This window comes from Lissotriton helveticus, chromosome 3_1 (assembly GCF_964261635.1).
Source record: "Lissotriton helveticus chromosome 3_1, aLisHel1.1, whole genome shotgun sequence".
NCBI classification, from domain to species: domain Eukaryota; kingdom Metazoa; phylum Chordata; class Amphibia; order Caudata; family Salamandridae; genus Lissotriton; species Lissotriton helveticus.
This window is the reverse complement of record NC_136061.1, coordinates 377,448,939-377,472,378: the sequence shown is the minus strand read 5'-3', so window position 1 is coordinate 377,472,378 and position 23,440 is coordinate 377,448,939. Positions and strand designations below refer to the sequence as shown.

The 23,440-nt window shown below is 50.1% G+C and overlaps 1 protein-coding gene across 1 annotated transcript in view; it reads right to left on the bottom strand.

Annotated features, from left to right (window-relative positions):
• Nucleotides 1–23,440, bottom strand: part of SPAG5 (sperm associated antigen 5) — a 620,821-nt gene that overhangs the window by 16,895 nt on the left and 580,486 nt on the right. Inside the window, exon 25 of the mRNA XM_078680111.1 lies at nt 17,535–17,615. Within this exon, the coding sequence (XP_078536237.1) occupies nt 17,535–17,615 (81 nt within the window). The remainder of the gene's footprint in view (nt 1–17,534; nt 17,616–23,440) is intronic.

The following is a 23,440-nucleotide window of genomic DNA, read 5'->3' as shown; positions in this document are numbered from 1 at the left end:
ATGTTCAACACTGCCCTTAGAGGGGCTAGGTGAGCTTTAGGAGTCCCTGTTAGGATGGCGTTCCCATAGTCGATTTTAGAGAGAACTAGGGATTGGACTACTGTCTTGAGGTCATCATGGGGAAAAAAGGTTTCAATTTCTTGTGGTGTTTTAGAGAGAGAAGAGCACTTTGTGCAGAGTTTTTGATGTGGGCCTCCATAGATACGTTCTTGTCAAGGGTGATGCCTAGAGACTTAACTGAGTCGGATAGGACGATGGGGCTGTTTAGGGCGACCAGATTCTTGATCCACTCTTGGATTGGACGATGGTTGCTTTTTGGAGAGAATAGGATTAGTTCAGTTTTATCTGGGTTGAGCTTTAAGTGATTAGCATTGAACCAAGATCGGATCTCGGTTAGAGTGGCATTGAGGTGTCGGATGTCGCTGGGAGACTTGATTTTGCAATAGATTTGGGTGTCGTCAGCGTAAAGGTGGTAATTCACTCCAGCTTTTTTCAAGATGATTGTGAGGAGCTCCATGAAGAGATTGAAGAGGGACGGGTAGAGGATCGAGCCTTGCCGGATCCCAAGTGTGACTTTTGTTAGATTCGAGAGACAGGAGTTTATTTTATTTTATTGCGAACGGTGTTGAAGGAAGGAGGTGAACCATTTTAGAACTGTGCCATTGTTGCCGGAGCTCTTCGACAAGGTCTCCAGAAGCACTGGATGATTTACTGTGTCGAATGCCGCAGATAGGTCAATAAGGATGAGTAGGCAGGCATCACCTTCATCTAAAGCCTTGTGAACATCGTCAGACACATTGAGCATAGCTGTTTCCGTGCTACAGCCTTTCCTGAATCCTGATTGATGAGTTCAACCTCCTCGACACCTTTCAATGTGTTTGTTGAGTTGGTGGAGAATGCATTTCTCCAATGTTTTTGCATGGAATGAGAAATAGGTCTGAGGTTGTTAAGATCATTAGAATCGGCCCCTGGTTTCTTGAGAATGGGTGTGATTTGTCCAAGTTGAAGGGAGTCTGGGACACAGCCTGAGGTGAGTGAGGAGTTGATGATTTTTGTCCAGAAAGGGGAAATGGTTTGATTGAGTTCCTTTATAATTGTGGATGGGATGGGGTCCATAGTGTGGGAGGAAGGTTTTAGGTTAGAAATGCTACTGAAGACCTCATTTTCCGACATTAGCTCAAAGTCGGACCAATGCGCATTGTTTTTTAGCTGGAGGCAGGTCCGAGTGTCCTTGTTAAGAACTCTTTCTGAATGGTCAATGGTGGTTAAAGGGGGGCAGGTTAAGAGAGAAGGAGGGTTAGTGTTTTGGACGAAGGATTGATAAATTGTTGAGACTTTATTAGTGAAGAAGGTGGCAATTTCTTCACATTGGTGGCTTTGATTTCTTGAGAGGGAGTGCAGTTTGTTTGGCATTTGACAATGTTGAAGAGTTCTCTCGGTCTGTTTTTCGCCAGATCTAGTTGGCTGCGGAAGAAAGACGCCTTTTCACTGAAAATGTGTTTTTTGTATGCCTTTCTAGCAGATCTAGGTTGCGCTAGGTGTGAGGTCGAGGGGTTTAGTCTCCAAGACCTTTCAGAGTTGATGCCTTTCCTTATTTAGATCCACATTAAACCAGGGTTTAGATTTGGTTCGCCTCAATTGTTTGAGTGGAGCTACTAGGTCTAAAACCTCTGTCATTTTTGTGTTAAAGTGTTTAGTGAGGTCATCAGCCGTCCTTGATGAGGGTTGGAGTTGAAGATGGCGCGCCTACGTCAGTTTTTTTCGGAGAACTTTTCCGCGCCACAACGCAGAGCCATCAGACAAAATTGTGAGAGTATAGGAACAGTGTGGGAAAGAGCAGAAAACATTGGAAAAAGGAATGGTGAGGAACAACACCATAAGGAGCAGTGGCAGCCACTGCAGTACCCAAAGGCAGGGAAAGAAGAAAGAACAGAGCACAGCCCTGAACAGCAACCCTGCCAGTACGGAGATAGCTCCCCCGATCCCCCCCACCCCTCCCCCCCCCCCCGAGACAAAGAATATATGAAAAACGTCATGATAACATGTAGCAAGACTACATCCCCAACCAATAACAATGAAGGGGAACCAGTCCAGCACAAACAAGGCACGACAGGACTCCAAGACCTCCCCATCACAGAATGTGACAACCCCCATAAGGAACTGGGGCAGAGGCCCGGACAAAATACCCCAACCTAGAAGATAGCAAAGGGGTCAGAACCCCTAGTAATGAAAGGGGAAGAGGAGAGGGGGTGGGGGGGTAGAAGGTAGGCCCCAACCTGGGGCTACCAGAGCACAAGGGCACAGAAGTATCTATAAACCTATCCTCCCAATGTGCCAAAAAGGGAGGAAAGGAACAAATAAACAGGACGAACATCCTGTCAGAAAGAGCGACAGAATGCACTCACTGAAGCCATAGCCACCCACAGGGAGGCAAATGCAGAGAACCAAGCCAAAGGTCCTCGCAGAACGGAGAGGAAGGGCGGGCCGTGAGGGAATCTGCAGCTAGAATTGTCTCTACCAGCTACATCGATACCGAAGGTAAGTAACTCGTACATCTGATAGACTACTAGCTTCAGATTCCTTAACGTAGAATAGATACCCTAGCCATGCCCAAGGGGAAGGAGGGTCTGCGAGAGGACCACACCAACCTGGATATAACAGAGGGTCTCACAGGGGACGAGTCCAACAGACAGGGTGAAGAGCCCTGTCCCCCAGGCAGGGGGAACCCCTACAACCAGTAAGACCACTGACCCCGAAGGGGATGCGGGAAAAAAACAAGAAAGAGGTAGCTCGTCCCCACTCAGCAGGAGAAACAAGCGAAGGCGGAAGGAGGCCAGAGCACCCCACGCCCATACAAGGTAAAAAGAATCTCCACCCAAGGCCCAGGTAATGAAGAGGAGCACCGAGGAAGGAGGGCAACCCAGAGACTCCAAGGAGAAGAGGTATAGCAAAGGCAAGCCCCCCCACCGGGAACACGCCCAGTGACGAGGGCAGCCGAGCCCAACACAGCCAAAAGGCAACAGGCCAGATAGAACGGCGCCTTCAACAATAAGGCAGGCGGAAGCAGAAAGTGTAGCCCAAGGTCACCCAGGGAGAACCGCCCAACATCCCGCAGGGATAAACTGCGGTCGAAGAGGGACAAGGAACTCAAAAACCAGCTCAACCCCTAGGGAGGAGAGGCATAACTGAAGTAAGGGCCCACTGGAAGAAGCAGACAAGGCAAGGAGGACTGTCCCACTAAAGTGCCAGAAGGCACAATGGTGCATAAAAACAGTAGGTCGGCACTGGCATGCACGACCAGACGCAGACAACATCACAGAACGGTGCACGAAGACAGAGACCAGGAAGGCCAAGAAGGGTCCGGACACAACCCCAAGGAAGGAGTCCACACACACATGGCCCAAATAGAAGTGGAACCAGGCAGAGCCAAGACGCAAGACCGCAGACAGCAGGCCAGACCAGGCCAACAACGCAGCGACCCAGGAGAAAGACAGCCCGGGGCGCAACTCAGGCCAATCCAAAACTATCAGCAAGAGGATCGCACCTGCAACATACCGTAACGCCACGGAGAGCAGAGGCCCGAAAGCCGACCACACCTCCCCAGCACAATAGCTACCATACCCACATAGGGCATGTCACGTCCCAAGACATGGGAAACCTCTTAGGAAAAAACTTTCTGCAGCAGAGGACAATAGAAAGACCTGCGGAGAACCCGCACACGGCGTGCCAATCAGCCAATAAGAATAACAGAAGGCCTAGTCTCAGGACCAACACAGCTTAGCAAAACAGCACCATAGTCCACAGAAGAAGGACTTGAATGCACAGTAATCACACAGATCACACAACTGGGGCAACCCGCTCCAACGGAAGAACACCCCCTGAAGCACAAGTTACTTACCTTCTGTGACAATATATCTGTAAGAAACATTTGTTAGTGTTAGATTCCTCACCTTAGAATATCCCCAGGCGTCAGACTGGATCCGGAAAGTTTTCGTCAGCAGAGGCCGCCCTCGCGCGCTGGCATCAGTTCTGTACATAGCTTTCCGCACCAGGAACGCAGAGCCATGCAAGAAACCGACACTGGTGCCATGAAACCAGGGCCCTGACAGGGAAATTCCTTAACCTGTTCAGTGCAAATGACAAGGTGAACTCGTCATGAATAATGAGATTTAAGAAATGTTAGCATTGAAGGTGTTAATCCTAGATATCAGTTTGCAGAACGGGGAGGATGTGTGGGACGGTGAGGAATCTAACACTAACTAAAGTTTCTAACAGATATATTGTTACCGAAGGTAAGTAACTTGTGCATCCGAAAGAAACACGTTAGTGTTAGATTCCTCACCTTAGAATAGATACCCCAGCAATACCAACCCCGGTGGTTAGTCTGCGAACCAAAATCACACCAGAAAGTCCTGGAGAACTTAACGGCCAAAGAAGCTGTTTCTCCAGACTTGGTTGTTCAGGCAGTAATGCTTGGCAAACGTGTGCAGCGAGGCCCACATAGCTGCCTGACAAATGTCCTGCAAAGGGACTCGCCGTCCCAAGGCAGTAGTAGCTGCCGTGGCCCGAGTGGAATGGGCACGCAGCCCCACAGGAGGCTCCTTTTTAGCCAAGGAATAATAGATCTTGATGCACGAAACGACCCACATAGAGATGGTCCGCTTGCGCCTACGTAGCCGACAAAGAGTTGGTCGCCCACCCGGAACTGTTGTGTGCGGTTCAGGTAAAAAGAGACGGTGGAGCCTCTCTTCCTCTTTCAAGGGATGCAGAGGCGGAAAGAAGGTGGGCAAGGTAGTGGTTTGGATAATGTGAAAGTCAGTAACCACCTTGGGTAGAAAAGAAGGACGGGTCCTCAGAACAACTTTGTCCGGATGGACAGAGAGGAAAGGAGGCTTAAAGGAAAGAGCCTGGAGCTCATTCACTTTCCTGGCAGAGGTGATGGCAACCAGGAAAGCAGTCAGAGTCAGAAGACGCAAAGGACAGTTATGGAGCCGCTCAAAGGGAGCACACATCAGATAGGTTAACACCAGATTCAAGTCCCACTGAGGCATTACAAAGGGAACAGGAGGAAACATGTGAGTAATGTCTTTCAAGAATCTATTTACAACAGGGGACTTGAAAAGAGAAGGTTGATCAGGAAGCCTCAAGAAGGCTGAAACGGCCGAAAGATATCCCTTGACAGTGCCCAGAGCAGAGCCCTGCTGGGCCAGGGAAAGAAGAAAGAGTAGAACCTCTAAAAGAGGTGCAGAGAGGGGATCCACAGCCTTTGCTGTGCACTATGCCACAAATTTGTTCCACCTTCAGGTGTATACCATTTTTGTGGAGGGACACCTTGCTGCCAGAATGACATTACAGACTTCAGGAGGCAAGTCAAATGGCATCAACTGTCGATGCTCAATCTCCACGCATGTAGGTGGAGGCTGGACAGGTTCGTGTGTAGGACCGTCCCCTGTTGCTGTGACAGAAGGTCCTTTTAAAGAGGCAGTCGAATCGGGGGATCGATTGACATACTGAGTAGCTCGGGATACCAGTATCTTCGTGCCCAATCCGGAGCCACAAGGATGACTTGGGCCCGGTCGCGCCTGATCTTCAGCACTCTGGGCAGAAGTGGTATAGGCGGAAAGGCGTATAACAGACCGCAATTCCACTCGCGACGAAAAGCTTCGCCGAACGAGTGCCACCTTGGAAATTCCAACGCGCAGAACTGATGACATTTTGCGTTCTCTTCGGTGGCGAATAGATCTAACCAAGGCTCTCTCCACTGCTGAAAGAGACCTTGCGCCACGTCCGAGTTCAGACGCCACTCGTGATCCATCATGCACCGACGGCTGAGTTCGTCTGCCCTGGCATTCAGGGAACCTGCCGGGTGATGCCCTGATGTACCAGCCATGTCCAGAGGCGCAGAACCTCCTGACATAGGGTCCACGACCCCACCCCGCCCGGTTTGTTGCAATACCACATGGCGGTGGTGTTGTCCGTGAACACCTGCACTACACTTCCCCGGACAGAGGGAAGGAATGCCTTCAGTGCAAGCCAGATCGCCCGCAGCTTCAGAAGGTTGATATGGAGCCGGGACTCCGCCGGAGACCAGAGGCCTCTGATCTCCGCCTCTCCCATGTGCCCCCCCCATCCCAGGAGGGACGCATCCGTTACCACTGTATGCTCCGGTTGGGGAAGGGAGAGGGATCTGCCACTGACCCAATCGCGGTCCATGAGCCACCACTGCAACTGTCTCGCAGTGCCCTCCGAGATCAGGACGTGGTCGAACAGGTTGCCCTGATGCTGTGCCCACTGGAACTTCAGGTGCCATTACAGAGCCCGCATCCGCCACCTGGCGAGATGTACCAAGAGGATGCAGGTGGCCATCAGTCCCAGAAGCCGTAGGGTTAACCGGACCAAAACTCGGGATAAAGGCTGAAAGATTGGAATCAGAGCCTTAATATCCTGAACCCGTGGCTCGGCAGGATAAACCCGAAACTGCGCTGAGTCCAGAACCGCTCTGATGAAGAGGAGCTTCTGGGAGGGGCTCAGGTGCGACTTCAGCACGTTGATGGAGAACACCAGCGAATGCAGGAGGTCGGCCGTAGTCTGGAGGTGGGTGATGATTGTTTGGGGCGAGCTCGCCTTCAACAACCAGTCATCGAGATAGGGGAAGACTGGAACCCCTGATCTGCGCACATGAGCTGCGACCACCACCATCAGCTTTGTGAACACCCGTGGGGCGCTGGTAAGGCCGAAGGGGAGCACGGTAAACTGAAAGTGCTCGTGGCCTACCGTGAACCGCAGGTAGCGCCGGTGGGCCGGCAGGACGGGGATGTGGAAATAAGCGTCCTGCAAGTCCAATGCTATCAGCCAGTCTCCTGGGTCCAGGGCAGCTAAGACCTGAGCCAGTGTGAGAAGTTGGCCTGATGTGCAGTGCTCACTATTCTAGTGATCACTATATATCAGTCCAAACAACCCTTATTGATGATTGGTTGTAAGTCAACCTTATAGACCAGCTATCCTAGTAGCATGGATACGAGCAGTCTAAGGCTAAGACTCTAGAGGGCGTGTTAAGCCAGCTGTTTTACCATCACATTACCCCTTGAACACCCAGTGAAAGGACACCACACAAGTTGTTATGAAAATAAACAGTGTATTTATTTATAACAAGACTACCCTGGCTCTTTATGAGACAGGGAGCTAAGCACACAACAAAACTCTTATAAAAATACTTCAAGTCGCACAATTTACACAAATGCCCGAGGGGCACGAAAAACCATATACTCTAAAAGTGGAATGCGAATTACTAGCAGGTAAGTAACGATTCTCAGAGGCTTTAGAAACGCTAGGCCTACAATACTGAACACTCAGGTTAGGAGCAGGAGGCCTAGGGACACCACGTGCAGAGTGGGAACTCTCACGCGTAAGGCGGGAAAAAGCCTATGGAAGCTAGTATTCACAAAGTTAGTGTTCTCGGGCGAACCCGACTAGGTAGGTCAAAAACGAAAGTGGATCTGGACCCTTGGATAGTGAGGCTATGCTGGGGCACCGAAATGCCGAAGTTACCTAGCCCAGGGGCTGCAGCTGCATAGGTCTGAAAAGACGTCGGGATTCTTCGTTGACGAACCAGGAGCCTGAAGGAAAGGAGTTGCTGGCAGGCGACCAGTGGAGATTGTTCGAGTGATCCAAGCCTGGATCGAAGATGGATGACACCTGAAAGCAGAGGGGACCAAGTTCGTGACTACTAGCCAGTAGTCAGGTGGCACCAGGAGGGCACCGGATGGTAGTCACCTCGACTAGGTGAGTGGGCGACGCTGTGCTCTGCAGTCTCACGGACCAGGAGGCGTTGTCGGCGACCAGGATGGAGGTACGAGCTGTCCCACGATGGATGATGCTGTCGACGTCGCTGGACCCAGGATTGGGGCAACAAGTCTTGGCAAATTCAAGCCCACGCGGTGGACCTAAAATGGCGTCTGGAGTGGACCAGAAGGGTCCGGGGTGCTCCTCTCTTGGAAGGGAGCAAGGGCCAGTCTGGAGCAACCAGACCAGCAGCAGTGATGTCGTCGGGCGTCGTTAAGAAGGCCACAAGCCAGCGGGCTAGTAGCCAAACAACGCGGTGAGCAGCAAAAAGCAGAAGGGCCCCACGCAGATCGTGGAGATGCTGGGAGGCTGAACTTCGGTGCTGGGGCTGCTCAGGGTCGGGGCTTCTCGGACCCCAAAGCACTCACCAGAGGATCCCTCGGCGGTCGTGCTGGAAAGAAGTCGTGCAGTCTTGAAGATGGCCGGTCCCTCGAGGTCTCGTCGCACCCACGGTTCTCAGCTTGGCTGTAGAGGTGGGTAGAGGTCAGGGGTGCCAGGGAAGCCTGTTCTCGTCGAGCTGGGCAGTCAGATTCCGGAGGAAGGACTTACAGCAGACCGCAGTGTTCTTAAGATGGTGCCTGCGGATGCAGGGTGACTACTCCTTAGTCACAAGGGAGAATCTTGAAGAAGAAATCTTGATGTCCTTTCGTAGAAAGTCGTGTCTTGATTCCAAAGATGATCTAATTTGGAAGGGGGCCTGCTCCTACCTTTATCTGGGAAAAGGGGGCTGGCACGCGACTAAGTCCTGCCCTATGGGTGGGACCAGGAGGGGGGTGGTTACACCCCCTTCCTTGGCGGGCTTTTCCCCAGCTCAGGGTCTGGAGTGTCCCTGGAACTGGTTCAAGCCGGCCTATGCACAGTGAGCACCGGGGTGCCACTTGCAGTCACCTTCCTCTGTAGCCCTGCCTACCTAGAATACACAAAACCCTGTCTGGGACGGTGCTGGCACCGCCCCTGGCAGGAAACCCTTTGTCCTTGCCTCCTGCTCTGGGAGGACTCCCAGCAGCAGGAGGGCAGACTTGTGTCTCGGTGGCAGCATCCATTTTGTGGAGCTAAGGCTCTGCTTGACTTTAACCGGGGTTACAGGTTACATACATGTCGTGTCCCTCTAGAAGGGTGGAATGCTAACCCCGTCGCCAGAATTGGCGAGGGGTTAGTATTCCAATTCGTATGACACCTTACTTAACATGTTTTGATAAAGCGATACCAGAGTTGGCATATAACCGCGAGGATTATAATGCACTTAAGAGTATATGGTATGCGATATCATGGAAACGGCTAAGGGATAGATCCCGAAAGCCGCAGACAGGCTCAGCTCATGCCAGAGCACTATCTCACACGATTCCAAGCACTCTGCCTTCAGGATTGTTAAGGCCTGCCATAGGAGTGACTGATAGGAGATCTGTGTGTCCATTTTAGGGTTAGATATAGGTATACTATATCTAAAGCAAAGGGTGAGTACACCACCTTGCCCCAGCTGTCGTGCAGCCAGTTGTGTCAGTTTAGTTAGTCAGTCCAGGGGTGGCACAATACATGCTTCAGCCCCTGGGAGACTTCTGGGTGCACCTCAGCCCTGGGTACAGGGACTTAGAGAGGGCCCAGTGCCAATTCAGTACCTGAGTACAATTTGGATAGAGAGAACAGCTAGGCTGTGGGTCTGATTAGCAGGCCCACAGCCAGGGAAAGTCGAAAACCAGTGCAGCAAAAAGCAAAAATCTGGGTGATCATAGGATTGCAGACCCTACTCTCCTACAGCCAGTGTCAGCATTTTGAACCTCTCCTTCCGGAGGAAGCCGTTGACGTTCCGCCGGTCCAAGATAGGGCGTAGGCCCCCTTTGCCCTTCTTGGGAACCAGAAAGTAGTGGGAGTAACAACCACACCCTACTTCTGGCCCAGGAACGTGGTTGATGGCCCCCCTTGGCCAAGAGGACCGCAATTTCCTCTCGCCGAAGATTCAAGTGACGCGGTGGTACTGCGGTGGCATGGCTGGAGGGGTCACCTCGAAGGGGAGGGAGTAGCCCCTTCCGGCGATTTGCAGCACCCACCTGTCCGATGTGATGTCGCGCCAGTGGAGGAGGTGATGGCGAACCCTGCCCCCCACTGGCGTCTCGTGGCCTGAAAGCTCGGACTAGGAGGGCTTTGAGGCGGATGCTGCGGGGGTGGATGTGGACTGGCCGCTCCGTAGCTCTTGGGTACCGCCACGGCGCCAGAACCAGACAGAGGGAGGGACTGCGTCAACCGTGTTCGGGGCCGGGGGCGACACCCTAGCAGCCGGCGCCGGCGAGGTCGTAAGGTCGAACGGCGACGACCCGGATCCGGTAGAGTTCCTGCAGCATCGGGACCGAAGTCGCCGCCGGGGCCGAAGTACCTGACGGTGCCGGGGCCTAAGCACCCGGCCCGCCTGGGTTCCCAGTCGGGGCCCAAAGGCGCGCGGAACCCGACGGAGGAGTGAGTGACCTCATGGCTGAGAGGAAGGCGTCAATCTCCTCCGGCGTCGCGTTCTGCCCAGGGACCGGCGGGTATGGAGCAGGCCGCGACCGACGGAGCCGCGTGGGTGGTGTCACCCGAACCCCCGGCCGTGACGTGCGAGCGTCGGGGGAAGTCGGAAGGGCGATGTCGCCTCTTCGACTTCTTGTGCCTCTTACCTGAGGACTTGGAGCTCGAGGAGTGGCGTCGATCCTCCGAGCCGTGAAGACTCCGGCCCCGCGACCGGGACCTCGTATGGCACGGGGCCCGACTGCTGAAGCTCGAGGCGCTTACGGGACCGCTCCCGCCTAGCCTTCGACGTCAAGGCCCGGCAGTCGGGGCACGACTTGTCATCGTGGTCGGGCCCCAGGCAATGAAGACACCGGCGATGGGGGTCGGTAACCAACATCAGTCGGTTGCAGTCGACGCAGGGTTTAAACCTGGGCATCCCTACTGGCACCGTCTGAGTCGTTCGACTTCGAAAAAGAAGATCAAAAAGTTTAGTCAAAAAATGACCAAAGGGTACCACTGTTCCCAGATCTGCGCTTGCTGGCGTGGAAAAAATAGGAACTGACGTCACCGCGCGAGGGCGGCGTCTAAGTACTCCGGCGACATCATCCCGGCGCCAACGACGCCGACGCAGAGCCGCAGACGACGCCTACCGAAGCGCAAGGGTACTGCTACGCAAAAGTTTCCAGATCCAGTCCGACGCCTGGGAGTATTCTAAGGTAATGAATCTAATACTAACCTGTTTCTTTCAGATATGTGGCGCGCACAAGACCAGCACGTCTTAAAGCTCGAAGGCATTCGCACACTGTTCCCACACACATGCAACAAGCGAAAGGGAAAGGCCCGAAACAGACCAGGAGCACGATCTAGATCCGCATTGCACGCGGACAAAGTCAAAACTGATGTAGGCGCGCCGGGGTGAGACTTATGTGACCTCGCTGACGTCACGTGAGCGGACAACGCCAGGGCGGAGTCGCGTGGTGCCATCCCCCCGGCGGGCAGGGATGCTATGGCAAAAAAAAAATCCGGATCCAGTCTCACGCCTGGGGATAATTCTACGTTAAGGAATCTGCTTCTAGTAGTCTCTATCAGTTCCCAAACGAAAGAAGAGAGAAACCTTGCCCAGTTCAATCTTCAGTTTCTAAGTGGAAATATCTGGAGAGTCCATCTGTATTGGGATGGCTACTCCCAGGTCTCTGGACCACTCAAAAGTTTGGGATTTTCTCCCTTCATTTGTTTAAGGCATCGGAGACCACAGCAAAGGCATCCCCCTCAGTAACGGGCCAATGTTTCTCCCAGGGGGTCAACCATCTGCTTATAAAAGCTAAAGGTTGATCCAGGCCATCTGGATTAAGTTGTGACATTACTGCACCTACCCCTATCTCAGAAGCATCTATCTGGACAATGACGGCTTTGGAGTAATCTGGACTTTGAGGAATTGTAGCAGAGCACATGGCTTGTTTCAGATCATCTGATGCCTTCTTATAGCTAACAGTACACTGAACTTTCTTATGCATTCTTTTGAAGGTGAGATCATTAAGGGGTGTCACTATGGAACCTTAGCTCTTAACAAACCTCCTGTAGGACCCAGTCAGGCCCAAGAAAGCTGTGAGTATGGGTAGTGAGATAAATCCAGTTAATTAATGTCTGAATTTTGCTCTTGAATGGTTGAACTTGGCCTCCACCAACAAGGTGGTCAAAATACTCTACCTTACTCTGCCATAACTAGCACTTGGTGGCCTTGATAGTGAAGCCTGCCTTTTGTAGGGCCTCAATTACATTTCTGAGGTGGATCAGGTGATCTTCCCAGGTGGAGCTAAATATAGCAATAGCATCTAGATATGCTGCACTATAGGTTTCCAGACCTGTCAAGGCTTTGTTCACCAGCCTCTGAAACGTGGCAGGTGCATTCTTGAAACCAAAAGGCTTTTCAATAAATTGATAATGTCCACTGGGGATTGAAAAGGCTGTTGTTGGCTTGGCATCCTCAGTGAGTCTGATTTGCAAGTTACCAGCAGTCATCCGGTCAAATGTACTGAGATACTTGGCAGAGGCCAGAGTATCAATCAGCTCATCTGCCCTGGGGATTTGATGGGCATCAGTCCTAGTGACTGCAATGAGTCCCCTCTAATCCACACAGAACCCACGCTCTCTCTTACCATCCTGGGTGTGAGGTTTTGGCACATGAACTACAGGACTAGCCCAAGGGCTAACTGAAGGCTCAAGGACCCCCAATTCCAGCACCTTTTGGACCTCAGTCCTGATGTGGTCTCTTACATCGCCAGGCTGTCAGTACACTTTGTTCTTTACGGGTAGGCTGTCACCAGTGTCCACCTCATGGGTACACCAGGTGGTCTGACTGGGTGTCAGAGAGAAGAGACCAGAACACTGAATGAGAACCTGTCAACAATCAGCTTGCTGTTGACCAATGGGTCTGTCTGCCATGACAACTCCTTCCACTGATCCCTCAACAACAGGGTCCTCTGAGAGCAGATCAGGGAGATGGTCACTCTCTTCCTCCTGTCCCTGGCCTCCTGGCCATGAGCAAACTCATGTCAACCATGTCAATAAAAGATTTAAGGCTTTTAACATGAAGTACCCTGCGGAGACTTCTTGAGTACCTAGGTTAACCAATTAGGTGACCTCACCTTTTTTCTCAAGTATGGTGTGGGGGCCACTCCACTTGTCCAGGAGAGCTGCTGGGGTCACAGGCTCCAACACCCACAATTTATGTCCTGGCTGATAAGCTGTCAGTACAGCCTTTTGGTCATGCCAAACTTTCTGAAGGTTTTGGCTGGCCTTTTTCATATACTCAGCCGTATGAGAACACAGGCCAAGTACATAGTCCACTATGTCATGCTCAGGGCGTTTGAGAGGCTGCTTCCATCCCTCCTTAAACAGACACAATGGACCCCTAACTGGATGTCCAAACAGAAGTTCAAAAGGGCTGTAGTCCACCCCCTTCTGGGGAACCTCTCTGCAGGCAAAGATAAGGCAGGGTAGTAAGACATCACATTTCCCCCTCAGCTTTTCTGAGAGTCCCATGATCATATCCTTTAGAGCATAGGTCTTCAAACTGTGGGGCTCACCCTCTCGGAGGGGATGTGGGTGGGGGAGGGGGTTGGGGGGGGAGGTGGTCAGCATTCCCTATTTGGGGGGGGGGGGGGGGGGGGCACACACCTCACCCCACCACTTTACCTTCCATTGTTGCTTTCAGGCGCGCTAGCTCATTAGGCTGAAAGGGCTGGTTAAAGAGGCTGTTTGTTTTCTGGTTCCAGTAACCCCTGGGTCCCCACTCTGCCTAGTCCTTACATTTGGATTTTACTTTTTATTGCCTTAGTATGAGAATGCATTTTATGAAAAGGAATATAAAAAAGGGTTATCCAAAGAGACGTGCCAGCCATGTGTTGTTTAAAGAGCCTGCAAAGGCCTGGTCTTGACACTAAATAGGGTTATAAATAAAATAGTAGGTTTTCAAATGTAATGTGACTTTTCAATCTTTGTTCCCTTTAATTATCAGTCATGGATCATTCAGGCCACGAGAACACAATTAAAAATGCTTTCTTTTTATTGTTGCTGTTCCAAGTATGCACAGATAAGAATTGAAAATAGGCTTTGGGGGACTGCTCATTTTTGTTCCTTCTGGGACATCAATAAGAGCTGGCAACCCTATGAGCAAGACTGGAAGTTTGCTGCAGGATAAGCGCAGTATTTATTTCCTCCACCCTCAATCCCTGGACTCTGAATAATGCCATAAAAGCAATAGGGTAACTTATATCTGAAACCCTATGCCAGCCCTCAATAACATGCTGAGTAACCTCAACTGTGTCTGAAAGTGCACCCTGCATTCAGACAACTCACTCCTCATTCTCGCTCTTCACACTCAACCTGCACTCACAGGGATTACAATGTACTCACACCACCCACTCACTCTGCACTCACAATGATCACGCTGCACTCACAATGCTGTTCACCCTTTACCTTACTCTGCTCATGTGACACTTCAGTCACCTGTCCCCCGCACTTCTCACTCTATCTCACTCAAACAAGCCCATTACTAACAATACATTCATGTGTCCCCCTCTGCACTTACATCGGCTCCCAAATTCATATGCTCACCCTGCAGTTACTCCTCTCACCCTACTCTCACACTGTTGCATCGCTCACCGTGCACTCACATGGGCACTCCTGTCACCCAGACGGCGCAGAGGGCTAATATGCCTGCTACAAAGAACGTGTACCATGCAGATCACAGAACTGAGTGTTTGTAAACTACGGGTAGCCCTATATACATGTTGGTCAGAAAGGGGCTATGGAGAGATGAGGGGCATTGTTGGCGAGTGGTAGTGAGGGAATTCATGAAGAATGAGGAAATGGGAGAGAGGGCACACAAAAAGACTATTGCACCGTGCGCGACCAGTGTTAGGGCCAGCACTGGCTGGGAGTCTTAGCCCCCCCCTCTCGAAGTTCGGGTCTATTTGCACCCCTGCTTGGACTATCCAGCTATATTAAATAACTTATTTCATCCTCTGTGGAAGAAAAATATGGGCACGCAGGAGTAACAGTACATTTGGCAGGAGTTAAAGCACTTTCCCCAACCATTGTCTTTAGGTAGCGGTCTATGGCGAATGTGAGTTTTGTATGTTTATTTATGCCTGGGAGATTACCTAGTGAAAAGTTCTACTTCAGATGACATGTAGGGTTAAGGTTTTCTTTGATTCCATAGAGTCAGATTCTTCTACAGAATCAAGGCGCCTTCCGAAATTGAGTAAGACATCAAGAGTTTGGACACCGGACAATCAGTTATGCTCCACATCGATGGATATTTAATTTTCAATGCTATAGTCTTGAATGCAGGCTTCATTGTTGATGAAGATTGAATTTTTAATCCCAAAATGTGTTCTGACGTGGTGTAATAGTTGATGGGATGGCGTGCGAGGCATCAACGTCAAACTGTGGCGAGAGTGTCCACAGCATTGCCACTCTTGTACGACGCCTCTGATGAGTCCTTCTCAGCACAGAGATGTAGTTTAGAACTCGTCTCTGCTAGAAGGGTGAGAAACTGCTTTAGCTTCTGGAAGGCTGCTAGGCACTGTTGCCTAATGCCCTCTGTCTCTGACCTCCCTTCGGCACACAACAAAATTTGCAGTTGTTTTTTAATCCAGTAGACACACTACACACATGGGGTGTGAATTCTTCTCAGACTATATGTCCCCACGAGGGGCACTTCTCGGATTGCAGACATTCAAAGCATTAAAGGAAGACATTTCTCACAGATAACAAACACTTCAAATGAAAAGAAATTAAACTAAAAAAAGAAAATCTAATAATGATACTAGGCAAATTACTGTTAAACGCATAGAGAACGCAGCTGGACATCCTCTTAGATGGACACTCCTGAATGTTGCGGTAGTGGTGGTCTTAGAACAGACAGTGATGCGACTGTGTGCTTCTCTAAGTTATGCCCCATGCCTACGGGAACATTTCCCTTTCACTCTTGAAAGTTGGATAAATAAATTTGTTGTTGGGTCATTCTATGTAATTAAGACTAATTTCCTTTTCTATTCAGGGGGGCCTTAGTTTAGAACCCTTCCTGAATGCCCCTGTGATGACCTTACTTCACAATGCACGGTGCACTTGATGTTATTTTGTTCACTCTGTGAAAGTCCATGGAAAAGATGTTTTTGTCCTGGTTTGAAGTCTGTGAGCGTTAGGCAGTACCAGTTGGCTTTAACATTTTTACAACAACTTGGTTCCCTAGAATGATATGTTGCTGTTTTGAATTATTTTATTTTAGATGAGCACTCATTAATAGGTGCAATTATGCAAACTGGCCTGAATTGTTGGAGTCTTTTTAAAAAAAATGTTTATGCTGATGTAATGTATTGATGATGTGAATTTATTGTTTCTAAATTCTGGAGCTATTGCAATGTTTTATGATGTGATTATGTAATTATGGTCTAAATTAGACCGAAATAAAGAATTTGACTCATCTATAAATGTTTTTATACGTTATTCTATTTATTTGGTGTTAAAAGATGAGAAATTAGAAGACAAATGTGCCTTTTTCATAAGCATTTTCTTTTAATTTTATTAGGGGAGTTTTTTGTCTCCATTCTTACAAATGTGTTTCGGCATGCCAAGCGTGGACGAAACTAATTACTGTTTATCAATCTTACTGATTGACAAGATCAGTATTTAGACTTTCAGAAGAAAAACAGATCACTGCAAAATTTTGAGACATGGAATATTGTGATTTTTTTCTTCCCCAATATTTTACCTTAAGACCTGAAGCACGGGCAGCATCACAAGTCAAAAAGCTAATCAAAAAACTTTACTGGATATAAAATAAAAACTTAATTCAATTCACTACGTTTTTATTTTCAGATGGAGGAAAAATCCAATGGCGTGATAAATACTTGGTGGAGTTTAGTCACGCACCATTGTCCAGGTTAGCAAAACAATCAGAACAATAGGAACTAGTGGTTACAGAGGAGAAAAATAATAGATCTGTAGCCACGGTTCTCCAGCATAGGTCTCTAGAATGACATGGATAGATGACATGGCTAATGCAGACCTAATGTGGGGGGTTTATTCATAAGCGCACACTAATTTGTGGATGATCTGATGCAGAAGAAACATGATGCACCAGTAGACAACCCGATGGCATAGGCTAAATTTCCAATCTGGTTACAGACTATAGGCCGGATTACGATCTTGGTGGATGGAATACTCAGTCACAAATGTGACGAATATGCGGTCTGTCGAATTACAAGTTCCATAGGATATAATGGATCTGTAATATGGGGGACAGGATATCCGTCACATTTGTGACAGCATATCCCTTCCGCCAAGATCGTAATCAAGCCCTTAGTTTCTCAACATTATAATAGTCACTATAAGGATGGCAAAACCACTGAATCCCCTCTGGGCAATGTAATATATCACAGGAATTATTCAAGCCCCAAATCTAGCCAATCTAACTTCACCAAAATAGCTTTATGTGCCCCAATAGGCCATTGCTAATTAGGTTCCTATGACCCCTGCATCAGAAAAGCCAACCAAAATCCCCCTTTCTGCCTCTATGACTGTATAATGATTATCCTTTCAACGGGGTTAAGAAAATTACTTGTCTGTTTCACTTTAACAGACATGTGTGCCACATACAGAATTCTCTCATTCCACCCTATTTTAAGAAACAGACTTCAGAACCTTACCTCTCGTATCTTCTCAATAATGTTGTCCAGCTTTTTCACCTCTTGCTCAGAGCATTGTAAATTGTGCTCTAGGATTTCTCTCTGCAAAAGAAAAACAGCAACTGTAAAGAATAGAAGTAAATGAAGCAATGGGAAAGCAAATGTATCTTGCTTTTTTGACCTAGCAGCTTTGCCAATGCGTGAATACTTGGGACACAAAGCGTATAATGACAAAAACATGCAAATGCATGTGTACACGTCATCCTACAAGCATATGTCTAACTATGGAATGCTGTAGGTGCAATTTCATTCATCTGTTTTAGTTACTGTTCCAACACTTGGAGCAGTAAATTAAAACAACTCTTGAATACAGAGCGGGCTGGCACCAAATGATAGCTGTTTGTTGTAGGAATTACCCTTTTTATTACTTTAGATTACTTTATAGTTGGGGTGAAACAAACTACAAACAGTCTAGACATCATAGAGCAGGTTAACTCTTGAAGACACTAAGTTACTTGGTTGCCGTACAAGATGTGTTCAACACTTAGAACATTTTTCAGAGAAAAACACACCATACAACCCTATAGAGAAAAGCGAAGTGTACGGTTTGCAGATAGGTAAACGGTTTTGGTAACTGAGTTTTGGAGGGCAGAACCAAGGTTCCCCAAGGTTCAATTCAGCACTCGAGGTGCACCACCAGAGGCACTAGGGCAGCCGGGTGCAGAGTGAAGGGTTACCAATGCTAGTCTATGGAGGCTAAGGGCACATCGGTTGGAGGCTGCTCACAGGGCGGTAAAGCAGCCTTAGAGGGCAATCTTCAGGACTTAAGGTAAGTACAGAGGTGGGACAAAGCCAGCACCAAAACCACATCATTATCTGCACAGGGACGGCCGGATGCAGGGTGCTCGCACAGCGTTGGGTGGCCAATGTCACCCACTGGAGATAGTCTGTTATGGTTTCAGGCTCAAACAAAGAGGTCTCTTCGGTGGAACAAACAGCCAGTGGAGGAAGATGAGATGCCAGGCGACATCGGAGCACCATTGGTTCTGGTAAACAGAATGCAGAGCTGGAGGATGAAGGGGTGTCTTTGGACGTCGGATTTCTCCTTACCGGGAAGTTCGCGATCGAGGGGGTTGTCGTGAAGAGACTTCAGAAGTCGACACTGGACCTTGGAAGTGACATCCCCAATGGATTGGATGTCAGGACCGCTGGGGAATCACTTCAGGACCAGTGGACCCTCTGGACACGGGCAGCGGACGAAGGGTGCAGAGGTAAGTCCTGGAGCAGGGATTCTTGGTTCCGCAGAGGTAATCTACTTTTGTGGACAGGGCAGCTGTCCTCTGAAGTCTCGAATCTTTGTGGAGGCAGGGAATCAGTCCTCACCAAGTCTGGAGGTGGCTGATCCTTTTTGGAGCCGTTGTTTTCCTGAGGAGAGGGATACGGAGCAGCAAGCAAGCTAGTAGGGCTGTGGCCAAGTCAGTTGGGCTGTGTCGTCTTTAGATTCCAGTCTTCTTAGCTCATCAATTCTGGGCTCAGGGCTGCCCTCTAAATACTGTATTTAGGGGGCGTTTTAGGGGTCTCGAGGTAGTAGCCAATGGGCTACTGTCCTTAGGGTGGCTACACCCTTAGTGTGCTCACCCCACCTGGGGTAGTGGACAAAATCCCTAATCCTTATTGGAAGGTGCCTACCATCTGCAAAATGGCATACACTGAAGAGTGGGCTTCCCCTCGACCACCTGAGGGGTGGGGTTGGCAGAGGGGAGCACACCTTCCAGGCTGTTCTGATTTTTCCCGCCGAAAAGGGGGTGAGACAGGAAGTGGGCTCCCCCACAGATGGCTGTTCCTAACATGGGGGAGGTGTGAACTGGGCACTTAGAATATCTAAGAATATAGTTTCTGTACCGCCGAGATACACCTTTGACCGAGACCTATTGATGACATTGTTGCTCATAAAGCTCTCCAAGTTACCAGGTCAAAGGCCTTCTCAGCGTCCAACATCAACATCCCAAACTGCTGGCCCAATTGGCCAGAAACATCTAACGCAGCGATCGCTGTGTTCATATGCGTAGCCGTGTCTCTTCCGGGAACAAAGTCATGCTGCTGTTCCGAGACTAAAAGATGAATAACAGGGGCCAGTCGGGATGCGAGAATTTTGGAAAAAAGTTTTGCATCAGCATTAATCAGCGATATGGGCCAATAAGAGCTCATATCGTCTATAGGTTTCCCCTTTTTTTGGAAAACAATAATAGTAGTAGTATTCTAAGAGAAGGGAACATCTTCCCCTTGAATAATTTCGAAACATAATGCAAGAAAGACAAGAATCAATGTAGAGACTAAAAGATGAATAACAGGGGCCAGTCGGGATGCGAGAATTTTGGAAAAAAGTTTTGCATCAGCATTAATCAGCGATATGGGCCAATAAGAGCTCATATCGTCTATAGGTTTCCCCTTTTTTTGGAAAACAATAATAGTAGTAGTATTCTAAGAGAAGGGAACATCTTCCCCTTGAATAATTTCGAAACATAATGCAAGAAAGACAAGAATCAATGTATCTTTAATTTTTTTTATAAAATTCAAGCGGAATATTGTCCTCGCCAACTGCCTTGCTGGCAGGCAGAGCGCTAATCGCTTCCTCGACTTCCCCAACATCAACATCTTTTTGCAGAGGCTCGGAGAGCAGTGGATTACAAACAGGCATTGCACTCTCCTGTATGTAATCCAAGGCAGTTTGTTGGCTAAAACCTACTGAGTCGCCATATAAATCAGCATAAAATAGAAAGCCTGAATTGTTCCACTATATCTGTAGATCTAGTGTACGCCACACTGTCTACCCCTTTAATTAATTTAATATGCGTACTGGCCCTCTGATCAGCAACCTGGTTAGACAACACACCGCCCACGCTTTCCCCATATTCATACTGTGTGGATTTGTACTTATGATAATTATTTGCTACTTTGAACATTAACCTTCTCCTGAGCTCAGCTCTTGCCTCGACAACCTGCTGATAGATCAGTTGGTCACCTGCATCCTTGGCAGCAATGGCTCTGGCATGCTGTTGCTCCAGATCTAATATGAGCTTTTGTTCCTCCTCCCTCCTGTGATTCTGGGCAAATCACTTAATCTCCTCGTGCCTAAAATGAACGTGTGTCCTGATGAACAAGTTACTTACCTTCGGTAACGATATATCTGTAAGAAACAGTAGTTAGTATTAGATTCCTTACCTTAGAATATCCCCAGGCGTCAGTCTGGATCCGGAAACTTTTGCGTAGCAGTACCCCTGCGCGTCGGTAGGCGTCGTCTGCAGGCGTCCCCTGCGGCTCCGCGTCGTCGGCGTCGTGCGCCGTGATGACGTCGCTGGAGTATATAGACGCCGCCTCCGCGCGCTGACGTCAGTTCTTTGCACACAGCTTTTCCGCGCCAGAACACGCAGAGCCATGTGAGAACCAACACTGGTGCCATTTGAAACTAGGGCCCTGAAAGGGATGTCCCTAACCCTAGGTATCAGTTCGCAGAACGGGGAGGATGGGCGGGGCGGTAAGGAATCTAATACTAACTACTGTTTCTTACAGATATATCGTTACCGAAGGTAAGTAACTTGTTCATCTGAAAGAAACAGGTTAGTATTAGATTCCTTACCTTAGAATAGATACCCCAGCAATACCAACCCCGGTGGTGGGTCTGCGAACCAATACAACCTACACCAGAAAGTCCTGGAGGACCGAACGGCCAAAGAAGCCATCCCTCCGGACTTGACTGTCCAGGCAGTAGTGCCTCGCAAAGGTGTGCAGCGAGGCCCACGTGGCCGCCTGGCAAATGTCCTGCAAAGGGACTCCCCGGCCCAGGGCAGTAGTAGCCGCCGTGGCCCGAGTGGAATGGGCCCTCAGCCCAACAGGAGGCTCCTTCCGAGCCAAAGAGTAGCATGCTTTGATGCACAGGACGACCCACCGAGAGATGGTCCGTTTCTGTACCGCCCTTCCCTTCTTCTCACCCACGTAGCCAACAAACAGTTGGTCATCCACCCGGAACTGGCGTGTGCGATCCATATAGAATGAAAGCGCACGTTTTGGGTCCAGACGATGGAGCCGCTCTTCATCCTTTGAAGGATGCGGAGGCGGGAAGAAGGAGGGCAAGGTGATGGACTGCCCAATGTGAAAAGCAGAGACTACCTTGGGCAGGAAAGAAGGTCTGGTCCGAAGAACCACCTTATCAGGATGAACAGACAAGAAAGGAGGTTGAACAGAAAGAGCCTGGAGCTCACTCACTCTCCTGGCAGAGGTGATGGCTACCAGGAAGGCCGTCTTTAAGGTGAGAAGACGGAGAGGACAGGAATGAAGGGGCTCAAAGGGAGCGCACATCAGGAAAGTCAAAACCAGGTTCAAGTCCCACTGAGGCATCACGAACGGAGCTGGAGGATACATGTGCGTGATGCCCTTTAAGAATCTTAACACAATAGGGGACTTGAACAAAGATGGCTGATCAGGTAGCCTCAAGAAGGCGGAAAGGGCAGAAAGATAGCCCTTGATAGTGCCCAGAGCAGAGCCCTGCTGGGCAAGGGAAAGGAGGAAGAGGAGAACCTCAGATAGAGGGGCAGAAAGGGGATCCACAGCCTTTGCTGTGCACCATGCCACAAATCTGTTCCACCGGCAGGCGTATACCGACTTTGTGGAGGGACGCCTGGCTGCCAGAATGACATCACAGACTTCAGGAGGCAAGTCAAATGGCCTCAACTGTCGCCGCTCAATCTCCACGCATGGAGGTGGAGACTGGACAGGTTCGGGTGGAGGACCGTCCCCTGCTGCTGCGACAGAAGGTCCTCCTGAAGGGGCAGGCGGATCGAGGGACCGACTGTCATGCTGAGTAGCTCGGGATACCAGTACCTTCGAGCCCAGTCCGGAGCCACAAGGATAACATGGGCCCGGTCGCGCCTGATCTTCTTCAGCACTCTGGGCAGAAGTGGTATAGGCGGAAAGGCGTACAACAGACCGCAACTCCACTCGCGCCGAAAGGCGTCGCCGAGCGAGTGCCGTCTTGGAAACTCCAACGCGCAGAACTGATGACATTGCGCGTTCTCTTCTGTGGCGAATAGATCTAACCAAGGCTCTCCCCATTGCTGAAAGAGGCCTCTCGCCACATCCGAGTTCAGACGCCATTCGTGATCCACCGAGCACCGACGGCTGAGTTCGTCCGCCCTGGCGTTCAGAGAACCTGCCAGGTGTTGAACCGTCAGAGTCACGCCCTGACGTTCCAGCCATTGCCAGAGGCGCAGAGCCTCTTGGCAAAGGGTCCACGACCCCACACCGCCCTGTTTGTTGCAGTACCACATGGCGGTGGTGTTGTCCGTGAACACCTGCACTACACTCCCGTTGACAAAGGGGAGGAATGCCTTCAGTGCCAGGCGAATCGCCCGCAGCTCCAACATGTTGATATGGAGCCGGGACTCCGCCGGAGACCAGAGGCCTCTGATCTCCGCCTCTCCCAAGTGGCCACCCCAGCCTTGGAGGGACGCGTCCGTCACAACCACGTGCTCCGGCTGGGGAAGGGAGAGGGATCTGCCCCTGACCCAATCGCGGTCTGTAAGCCACCACTGCAACTGTCTCGCAGTGCCCTCCGAGATCAGGACATGGTCGGATAGGTTGCCCTGATGCTGGGCCCACTGAAACTTCAGGTCCCACTGCAGAGCCCGCATCCGCCATCTGGCGTGATGCACCAGAAGGATGCAGGAGGCCATCAGCCCCAGAAGCCGCAGCGTCAACCTGACCGAAACCCGGGATAACGGCTGAAAGATGGGAATCAGAGCCTGAATATCCCGGACCCGCCGTTCCGGGGGATAAACCCGAAACTGCGCCGAGTCGAGAACCGCTCCGATGAAAAGGAGCTTTTGAGAGGGACACAGGTGTGATTTCGGCACATTGATGGAAAACCCCAA